Source organism: Rhincodon typus, chromosome 8 (assembly GCF_021869965.1).
Source record: "Rhincodon typus isolate 14 chromosome 8, sRhiTyp1.1, whole genome shotgun sequence".
In the NCBI taxonomy this organism is placed as follows: domain Eukaryota; kingdom Metazoa; phylum Chordata; class Chondrichthyes; order Orectolobiformes; family Rhincodontidae; genus Rhincodon; species Rhincodon typus.
Window position 1 is genome coordinate 43,202,013 of NC_063339.1, and position 11,158 is coordinate 43,213,170.

At 43.1% G+C, this 11,158-nt stretch overlaps 1 protein-coding gene across 3 annotated transcripts in view; it reads right to left on the bottom strand.

The window, feature by feature from the left end:
* Nucleotides 1–224: 224 nt before the first annotated feature.
* The window catches only part of bmp4 (bone morphogenetic protein 4), a 12,977-nt gene continuing 2,043 nt past the window's right edge, over nucleotides 225–11,158 (bottom strand). Inside the window, exons 1-4 of one of the 3 annotated variants that reach the window (XM_048600273.1) lie at nucleotides 8,098–8,201; nucleotides 7,102–7,222; nucleotides 6,124–6,430; nucleotides 225–5,484 (exon numbers count right to left, since the gene is read on the bottom strand). In XM_048600273.1, the coding sequence (XP_048456230.1) occupies nucleotides 4,655–5,484; nucleotides 6,124–6,430; nucleotides 7,102–7,134 (1,170 nt within the window). In that variant the 5' untranslated portion in view covers nucleotides 7,135–7,222; nucleotides 8,098–8,201 and the 3' untranslated portion in view covers nucleotides 225–4,654. Of the gene's footprint in view, nucleotides 5,485–6,123; nucleotides 6,483–7,101; nucleotides 7,223–8,097; nucleotides 8,202–11,158 lie in introns of those variants that run through there. The other 2 variants (XM_048600272.1, XM_020510490.2) reach the window with 2 other exon arrangements.

The following is an 11,158-nucleotide window of genomic DNA, read 5'->3' on the forward strand; positions in this document are numbered from 1 at the left end:
ACCCATTTTCATAAATGGGAGAAAAGTATTTACCTTCACTTCAAGATTATCCAAGGATGTATTACAAATGTTGGGTTTGGTTTGCTGGCTGATAGCAAGAATCTATGAAGAACTATGTACATGTTTTAAGTTTACTGCCAGCCATCCACTATTATTCTACATAAATTTTTAAAAGGAAAGAAGTGTCAAAAGACAAATGGTGCTTACTTTTTTTAAAATGGCTCATTTATTTACTGACTCATAAATATGCATGTCATCAATCCACACACATACTTTCCGAATCCATTTTTTTTACCAAAACAAATAATTGCAGGCATTTATAATCAATCACGTGGATTTGGATTGACCAAATTAGAAATTTTTAAATAGCAACTACAAAAGTAAACATTTTATAGGTAATGTATTAATCATTTTTCATCTATAAAGTATGTATCATTGGCGATGCTCCATGAGATATCACTTGAAATTATCTTCTCTTAACATTTTGTAAGTTATCACAAAAGCAAAGTGCTAACAAATTAATTCAGGTAGAGAATTTTGTAAAAACATAACGAGGGGATCTTTACACTGAAGGCTAATGAAAACCAATCTCAATGTACCTCTGTGCAGACAGCTGCTTCCGGATAATGAGAATAATATGTTCATGAATAATTGTGACTACACATGCATTCTTGTACTACCATTTCACTGTAACTGTCAATCTATAACTTGTACGAGCAGTATGATATCACATTGCTAAAACCAAATAATTCGGCACAGGAGAAATCTGGCACACTGCATAAAATAGTTAAAATTTCAAACAGTTAGAGCAGCAAGATTGAGGTGTCAGGATCACCTGATTATTTAAATTTATTGTAGGTAGTTTTGAAATATGCCCCAATAATCCAAAGCCAGTTTTACTGTTAGTTTGATATCACACCATTGTATGTACCAGGCCTAACTTTATATTTTAGGATCCACGGAAACTGCTGACTTGAAAGTTGCTGTCTAACCACTAATAAAAGTACATTGCTAACCTTTGAAATAAAATCTAAAACTTGATGTTAAATGGAAAAGCTTGAAGACAAATTTATGGTGGGAATATGATACTTTCCATCTAAAGGAAAAATTAAGTAAAATTGGTGATATTTGAATGCAGAGTTCTCAGGTTTAAAATCTGCAAAATCTCAAATGAAGTTTGAGAAAACATATCTCTAATTTGTGTACAAAATTTTCATACCTTTTCTCCTTCACTATCATTATTCCTTAAACTAAACTCAAAACCAAATCATACCTTTTTGTATTAAGCAGGAGCTTGTTATTTTGTGGTATTCAAACTTAATAAAGAATACGGCAAATTAAAACATTTGACTGAATTTTCCTTTGAGTTTCATGGCAGCCCAGAAGGGAATCCAAAATGCAGCTCATGAATTCTTTATTGGAAATGTAGCAGTTTTACAAGGCTGCTCTTGTTTGTGTTTGAATGAAGTTCCAATTTTAGAAAGACTTCCTTATTGTATTATGCGAAAGTGATTTGTTGTTTATAATTTATTAATTATGCAAATTTACTTATACGTGATAACTGTCATACACCAAAAGTATTCAATGTGCCCTTGCAATACAAAACTGAGCATCTACCGTTTAGTAAAACAAATATTTTCCCGCAAAAGCCTACTGTGACAGTTTATACTAGGTTTGAAATGAACCAGCTTTCTACATGTTGGAGCCTGTTGAATGGAACAGATTGGAACAAAGGAGCGATTTTGAAAGTGAAGTGATTTAACAAAATAATGATTTGATTTGGGTGTACGTAGTTCTGCAAGCAAGACTTTAAGAAAACGAGACTGGTGCAGATATATTTTAACCAAAGACTAAAGTTGAAATACAAAAGTGTAATGTTACAATCAGTTAAATAGCTTCAAACGTTTGCTTATGGCGCTAAGAAGTCTAGAGAGAGGTATGCACATATGCAGGAAGGCTGTCGCTTCATTTCCTGAAGCGTTTTAATAAATGTGTACTTGTTTTCCATGTAGCTCAGAGAATTGAGTGTTGGGAGTAATGAGCAAGCAGACAATTACCATTCCAGATTTTGTAATGGCAGGGCGATGTTATCTGCATGAAGCCTATCAGTTGAAATGTGTGTAATTGCGCTGTCAAAACAGCTGAAGAGCACTCCCCTTCGGCTTATGCCTACTTCAAAATGAAATTCTTTCTTCGGCTTGGTTATGCCTGATATGCAGGCGTCAAAGAGAAGGCAGCAGATCCCCGCCTTGGGCCAATCGCCTTTTCTGAGAGATAGTACAGGTACAACGATTGTTGGGCAGAAGGGAGAATTGATATCCTTTGCTGTCATTTTGGAAGCACAAGCACTGTAATGTGGGGGCCGGGTTCCGAACAAAGAATGAGGGACCTTGCCGGTACGGACAGCGGGAGACGATGAGTTTGAGTGAGAGGTTTTCTTGTGTTGGAAGTATCACAGGAGGCTGAGATCTAGGGAGGCGTTGCTAGCCCTGCAGCTGCTACAGCTGTGGCAGACTGGGTGTTCTTGCTGCTCTCATTCAATGAAGCGGCACCTTCTGGATGTTTTCTGATTGTTTTGGACAAAATGATGGATATAATTGAATCAATATGGAGCCGGGGCACCAAGGAAACTGGGCCAAATTTGAAGGACACCATTACATGAGAATCAAAGCCTTCCTATAAAATAGAACTGAATTTTCAAAAAAATAAGTAATTACCTCAACCATTCATTTTCCAAATCTAGTCAAAATAATTTCGCTCCATTTTAAAAAAAAAATGCTGGGCAGAAACATTACAAAACAAAATGGACATCTGCAACAGTAGCAGTTCTGCGAAATGATTTCAATCAAGGTTTTGAATCCAAATGTAAAATTTACTGTCTGGCCATGAGAAAGGTTATTGTCCTTACGAACGTATATTCTAGAGGTGTTCATCTCCAAATAGAAATGATCCATCTGTTTACTAAATATTTATAATTCACAGATAGAACACAAGGGCTGACCACAGGCAAACTTTGAAGGTAAAAATCAGGATGATTTCGAAATAGGAAAAGGCGTCTTGCCTCCACGTGGTATTTTGGTGTAACATCAGTCCCAGACTGCAAGCGTATACTTGACCAAACCAACTCGCCATTTAAATCCTTTCCTACCTCATTTCTGTCTAACAAAGGCTAACATTTGAATTCCTCTTAAACACGACAGTAACATGTATAATAATTGCAAATGCGAATGTTACATTAGGTTTTTTTTAAGTCGACGTATAATTCTGAAGCCACGTGACAAAAGTGTAAAGAAATAAATTTGACATACAATTCTATACTGTTTCTAGTCATTAAAAAAGGAACAAAGTCACTTGTGTGGAGCGACCCAAGGCAGACCAGACTACTTGAGGGCTGGAATAAATTCCCAAATATTTCAGACATGAAAGTCGCTTACCCCCACCCCCATCATGGTATACAGTTTAGGAGATATGATGTGGAACGAAAACAAATGTTTCCTGAGGGAATGCAATCATCAGATCCCTTTTAAAGATTTATCCAAGTTGGCCACAGTTGAAAACTAACAGGGCCGTGAGTAAATTGCAGAGCATGGATGAATTTTGCCTGCGGGCCTGATCTGCTTTCTCCACCTGCACACTCCAGGGAGCACAGGCTGAGGCAACTCTTGCAGCTTTCTCCTGGAGTTTGGGCCTAAGCAGTCTGCATTTCAACATCTCCAAAAAATTAAGGCTGCATGCAGCCTTGATTAACATCTGCTAACCCTCCCGCTACCTTCCTTCCATTCGTTTGACAATGATTTGCTGGAAGGCAAAACCTTTTTCCTTTTGGAGGGGGATGGGCTGGGGAAAGAGGAGGGCACAGATGAAACGAGAAAACCGTAATACAGTAACCCCTGGTGACAACTATATTCTCACTAAAAAGGGATTTCAGCAAATTAAAGTTTAATCACGAGAGAAATTTGACAAACGTTAGTTTAGGGTACACTGTTAATTGGAATCTGACTTCTGGTTTGGCGTAAGGAGCTATTTGATCTGCGTCTAGGTGTTCCTGCCAGGGACATGAAAGACAAACACTAAAGGAGATCCAGCCGTTTACTGCATCTTTTGCAAGACCACCCTCTCCTTCCCAGCTATTCACTGTCCAATAGTTACTCAGCGAACCAAAGAGACCCATACACAGCTATTAGCATAAGAACCGGGTTTGTTGACATTTTTCATGTATGCTAGCCTCCGTTCAACCTTTCAAAAAAACACAATTCAGCTTCCCAATAAAGGGACGACAATGCCCAGAGCGTTTCCTTTAACTCAGTCTTAGATCGGTAAATTCTGCAAACACTTCCACACTGTGATTTTAACTGAAAAAAAGTGAAAAATAATAAATAGTACACTTCATGAACATTTATGAACAATTTTCTATATTCCAATTTAAACATATACATTCTAATATACAGTTAACAAAGACGTTGTACAGAAATTTATTTTACGTTTAAAATATGACTCATTTTTATTTTCCTTTTATATGTAGTTATAAATATATTTTGTCAAAATATATGATCATATGGTCAACATTTGCACATAAGTCATAAATAATGTAATGGTGAACGCTGTTATGAATAGTGTCCAGACATTATTTTAAAAAAACAATTCTTGTTATTTCTCAGCGGCACCCACATCCCTCTACAACCATTTCCTGATAGTTTTTCAGAACAACTTTATCATACTCGTCCAAGTAGAGCATTGAGATGGGACTGAGTTCCGTCGGGACGCAGCAAGCCTTGGGGATGTTGGCATTGACAGAATTGACAAGGGTCTGCACGATGGCGTGGTTGGTCGAGTTTAGATGGTCCGCCAGTGGGAACGGGCAGTCCCCGTGACAGTAAAAAGCTTGGTAACCAGGCGGTGCCACTATCCAGTCGTTCCAGCCCACATCGCTGAAATCCACATAGAGAGAGTGCCTCCTGCAGTGCGATTTGTTTTTCTTGCGCCTCTGGCCTTTGCTGCTCCGTTTCACCCTCCGGGTTAGAGCGTGTCCTTTCCCATCGTGGCTGAACGTTACAAGCAAAGGTCGGAGCTGGGACCAGTCGCCGTGCCTCTGGTGCAGTGATCGGCGGATCCGGACATGCTGGCTTTTAGTCCCGTTCAAGTGGGTGACTTCTACGGCTAGCCCGTGGTTGGGCTGTTTCTGCATGGTCCATCTGAGAACCGCCGGGCTCACATCGAAGCTCTCCCACCGTGTCCTGTTCTGGTGAACCAACCTGGTGTCTAAGAGTCTGGTGATCAGCTCCCCCGTCTCGCTCGGGGCTCTCATGATCTCGTACACGTTGATGCGATGGAAACCGTCGGCCCGGCTCCAAACGCTATCGATCTGTTCCCGGTACAGCCGCAGCTCTGCGGAAGACAGCACCTCGTTCTCGGGCACCACGCTGATATTAAACACAAACCGAAGCTGCGAATCTTCCCTCTGCCCTGGCATCAGCTCCAAGTGTTCTGTTACGCAACAGAAATGAAAGACAACCCTTAAAAATCTCGATTCGCCCACGGAAAATTTGAAATGGCTCGGGACCAACATAAGATACCCGTAATTTAAATCAAAATAAACAGCCTGAGACCAGACCGATTTTACAAAACATGCGCTCGCCTTTAAAAAAAAACTGCAGGGGAGAGGGAAATTAATGCTACCTACTGTTCCCTGCTAAACACTAATTGCGAATGGCGGCTGTCTTCGGAAAATATTTCTGTCACCTGCCAGAAATCCCCTTTCCCCCCCCCCCCCCCCCAATAATCACACCGAGCCATGAATTCTAACCGGTGCCATCTCGAACTCCATATAGATACTGTAGCCATCAATTGATGTCAAATAAGATTTTAATTTAAACATTATAATATACATAATCACGTTTTAAAATTACATACATGGTGTCCTATAAAAAAAAACACAGGAACAAACAGCGGCTCCCGTAGCTCTAACGCTGAACACAAACTCAATGCACGGCGATAAATTGCTTATGCATACATTTTACATTAATCCCTCGCCACGTTCTGTTAGTATTGATCCAGCTATCATTACTGCCTCTAATCAGTACAATCAGCTCAATGATTCTGGGACAGTGATTACAAGTCCAGTACCTTCATGGTGAAAGCTCCTTACGGTGTTGGCCCGGCTCGTGGATCTCTCAGGATACTCGAAACTAATGTCGTGAATGACTTCGTCCCCGGACTGCAGTCTATACAGATCCAGCATGTACTGGGGGACAACAGCGGATTTGCTAGGCTGTGGGCGCCGTTGCAGTCCGAACATGTTGAGTAAAGTGGCCTCAAATTCCCGTAGCAGTTCATGGTTTTGCGGAGAGCGACGTCCACCCGCCTGGTTTTGCTCGGTAAACTTTTTCCTCCCTTCCTCTGGTATCAGACTAGCATTACCTCCCAGTAAGACCTGGCATAATAAAATTACCATCAGCATTCGGTTACCAGGAATCATGGTGTCTCTGTGGAGCAAAACAAGCAACAACAAAAAAAACCGAATGAGAATTACGAGTAATCTTCAATCAACGCCCCAGAGAGAGAGCGCACGACACAGAGAAAGAGAGTGAGAGAAGAGGTATAATTACTTGGTCTCAACTCGGTTACAGTTAAATAGCCCATAATCAGGCAGATAGCACCATCCTGTTAGTCTTTGTGTTTTCACTATCTTAGTAATTATCTTAGACTGGTTTCTTTGGAAGCAACACGTTCAAAATCTTGCAATGGGCATCTCACCAAAGCCTCAAGAATTTTTTGAGAAATGGAGAGAAAAAGACACACAAGTCGTGCGAAGAGTTTTTTGAAAATTTAAAATGTGTTCACTTTTCTACATTGACTGCTTTTGATTGTTACGGATCTGTCGATTTCCTTCATTGCTTCTTGACAAGCAAGGTACAAGTGCACCCCCTCAACCGAAACAAATTCTCACCCAACACTGAGCTATAATGTAGGGAAGGACCGCAAGTACACGTTTGAGAGGAATCAAATAAATGGATAAAACACACATACATATCGCTACAGTATGAAACCGGGAATGTGAATCCCTCCTTATTTATTAGAAAAGTATAAAAAAGGTCTACTCACTGACAGAAAACAAGGCAGATGAAAACAGTCCATGATTCTTGACAGCCGATCTTGGACAAGTTCTTGAAAAGCTCAGGCACTCTGGAGCTTAGCTGCTCGGCTACGTATTATCGAATCCCTCCTGGAACAGTATTTGAATATAATGAGCAGGCTCTCCGTTTCCTCTCGGCGACGTCAGACAGCCCCACCCCAGATGCCAATCAACCTAAATCCCCCCCCCCCCCCCACTAACGCACCGCCCCTCCAGTCGACCCCGCCCCCTGCACCTCACACCCCGCCCCCTACATGCACACACAGCCTGCCCCTCCCCCTGCCGTTAAACACGTCCCGCCCCATCTATCAATCAATTTCTAGCCCCGCCCCCTCACGTCGGCCACTCAGCTCCCGCCCCACTGGCCACGCCCCCTGCCGCGCGAACATCAGCGCACACCTCCCTGCATATCTCAATCACGACGGCCCCGCCCCTTTAACTTCCACCCGGCGGCATCTGCCAATCAAACGCAAGTCCCGCCCACTAAAAGGTTCCCAGCTGACGGCCCCGCCTTTACGGAAACCCACCGCGCTGGCTAGAGGCGGGCCCTGTCGTACACCGTGCTGCCAATCAATACAACCGCCCCGGCCAGAATGCCACCCTGCCCACTTTACCCGACTACTGACCAATCCAAATCTCCGGTCTTGCCCCAACCACCAATCAAAGCCAGGACCCACCCTCCGCCGGATCCTCACCGCCCACTCGCTCCCTCCGGGGAGCCCGGTTGTTGGCCCTGACACCCATAACCTGACTGGCTTCCATAGACACGCACCCTCATAGCCTTGCCCCACCCCCCCCCCAAGACGGGGCCATCTTCCGACCTCAATGTCAATTACCCTATTGACCCGCACCTTCACTGTCAATCTACCTATAGACCCATGCCCTCATCGTCAATCACCCTATAGGTCAGCTTCTTCACTGTCAATCACCCTACCGGCTCGCTCCTTCACTGTCAATCACCCTACCGGCTCGCTCCTTCACTGTCAATCACTCTATAGGCCCGCTTCTCCACTGTCGATCACCCTATAGACCGCCTCGTTCAGTGTCAATCACCCTATAGGCTCGCTTCTTTAGTGTCAATCACCAAATTAGTGTCATAGTTGATAGTGATGAAGGTTATCTAAAATTACAAACACTTAGTGATCAATTGGGTCAATGAGCTGAGGAGTGGCAGATGGACGTTAATTTGGATAAATGTAAAGTATTCCATTTTGGTAGTTTTGTAGAACAGAGAGACCGAGGGGTTCAGATACATAATTCTTCAAAATGTGAATTACAGATAAATGGGTGGTTAAGAAGGCGTTTAGCATGCCTGCATTTATTGCGCAGGCCTTTCAGTATAGGAGTTGAGACGTCATGTCAAGGTTGACGAGGCCATTGGTGAGGCCTCTTCTGGAGTACTGTGTACAGTTCTGGTTGCCCTGCGAGAGGAAGGATATTATTAAATTGGAGTGGGTTCAGAAAAGATTTATGAGGATGTTGCTGAGAATGAAGGGTTTAAGTTATAAAAATAGGCTGGGACTTTTTTCACTGGAGTGTAGGAGGTTGAAGTGACCTTATAGAGGTTTATAAAATCACGAGGGGCATAGATAAGGTGAATAGCAAGGGTCTTTTCACTAGAGTCGGGGAGTTCAAAACTAGGGAGCATATTTTTAAGGTGAGAGGAGACAGTTTTAAAAAAGGACTTTAGGGCAACTTTTTTTTAAAAACACAGTGCGATTTGTGTGTGCAGTAAACTGCCAGAGGAAGTTGTGGATGTAGGTGCAGTTACAATATTTAAAAGACGTTTGAGTAAGTACATGAATAGGAAAGGTTTGGAGGCATATTGGCCAAATGCAGGCAAGTGGGACTAATTTAGTTTGGGAACATGATTGGCCTGGAGGGTAGCGGAGTCCAAAACTAGAGGGCATAGGTTTAAGGTGAGAGAGGAAAGAATTAAAAGAGATCTAAGAGGCAATTTTTTTCACACAGAGGGTGGTGCGTGTATAGAATGAGCTGCCAGAGGAAGTGGAGGAGGCTGGTACACTTACAACATTTAAAAGTTATTTGGATAGGTATATGAATAGGAAAGGTTTAGAGGGATATGGGTCAAATGCTGGCAAATAGGACTAGATTAATTTAGGATATCTGGTCACCATGGATGAGTTGGACCAAAAGGTCTGTTTCTGTGCTTTATGACTCCATGACTGATAGGATGATTGACAGTGAAGGAGCAGACCTATAGGTCTACTCTTTCAGTGTCAATCAATTTGATTTTTTAAAATTTTGATTTTATTGTCACGTGTAGTGAAATACAGGGAAAAGCTTTGTTTATAAGCAGTACGGGCAGATCACAGCATGCAAAGGATGAACAAATCAAAAAGACTTAGAGGCAAATGGGTTACATTATTTGAGGCTAGAGTACATTCAACAGTCTGATAACAGCTGGAAAGAAGCTGTTCCTGAACCTGCTCGTGCCTATGTTCAGGCTTCTGTATCTTCTGCCTGATGGAAGAGGTTGTAGGAGGTCATTACCAGGGTGTGATGGGTCTTTGATATTGGCTGCCTTTCCGCAGTCCATAGATAGAATGTTGGCTTCTGTGACGGTCTGGGCTGTGCACACCACTTTCTGTAGTTTTAGTCCTGGGCAGAGCAGTTGTCATAACAGGCTGTTATGTACCTAGACATTATGCTTTCAATGGTGCATCTGTAGAAGATGGTGAGGGACCTTATGGACATGCCAAATTTCCTGAGCCACCTGAGGAAGAAGTCTCGTTGTTGTGTCTCTGACTGTCACATTTACATGGAAAGTCCAGGACAGGTTGTCCGTTATCATCACTCTGAGGAATTTAATGCTCTTTACTCTCTGGACCTCAGTTCCATTGATGTAGATGGAGGCATGTTCTCCTCCTTTCTTTCTGATGTTAATGATTGGTTCTTTAGTTTTGCCGACATTGAGAGACAGATTGTTTTCATTGCAGCACATCACCAAGCCTTTTATCTCCCTTCTGTATTTTGAATAATCGTTGTTAGATATGCATCCCAGTACGGTGATGTTGTCAGCAAACTTGTAGATGGCATTCTTTCGGAATTTGGCAACACAGTCATAGGTGTACAGGCTGTACAGTGGGTGACTGAGGACGCATTCTTTCAGGGGCTCCAGTGTCGAGTGTTATTGTGGAGGAGGTTCAGTTACCTATCCTCACTGATTGCAGCCTATGGTTCAGAAAACTGAGGATCCAATTAGAGGGCAGAGCCGAGATCAAGGTCACTAAGTTTTGAAATCAGTCTGGAGGGGATAATGATGTTGAAGGCGGAGCTGTAGTCCACAAGAAAGAGTTTGCCGTAGATGTCTTTGTTGTCTAGATGTTCCAGGGATGAGTGCAGGGCTAGGGATATGGCATCCTCTGTGGGCCTGTTTTGTCAGTAGCCAAACTGCAGGGAATCAAGGCAGGTTGGGAGACTGGAGTTGATGTGGGCCGTGACCAGCCTCTCAAAGCACTTCACGACTTCATAGTCACACTCTTCCACCATCAATAAGCCTACAGGCCCGCTGCTTCACCATCAATCACCCTATAGGTCCGCTGCTCCACTGTCAATCACCCATTAACCTATTTTCACTGTCTATCCCCTTTGTAGACCTACACTTTCACCGTCAGTTAACTATAGGCTGGATCCTTCACCATCAATCACCCTACAGGCCCGTTTCTTTAGTGTTAATGAATCCATAGGCCCCCTCGCTCCCTGTCAACACCCCTGGGCCTACTCTTACACTGTCAATTACCCTATAGGCCCACATTTGCACTGTCAATCACAGTACTAGGCCACGCCCCCATCACCAGCCGTCGCCCCGGCTCCTCCTTCATTGTCAATCACCAGGCAAGCCCCCGCCCCATCAGCTCCCACAAGCTGCGTCCCATTGCACGGACCCCATTCAAAGCTAGTAGGAACTGCAGATGCTGGAGAATCCAAGACAACAAGGTGCAGGGCTGGATGAACACAGCAGGCCAAGCAGCATCATAGGAGCAGAGAGGCTGACATTTCGGG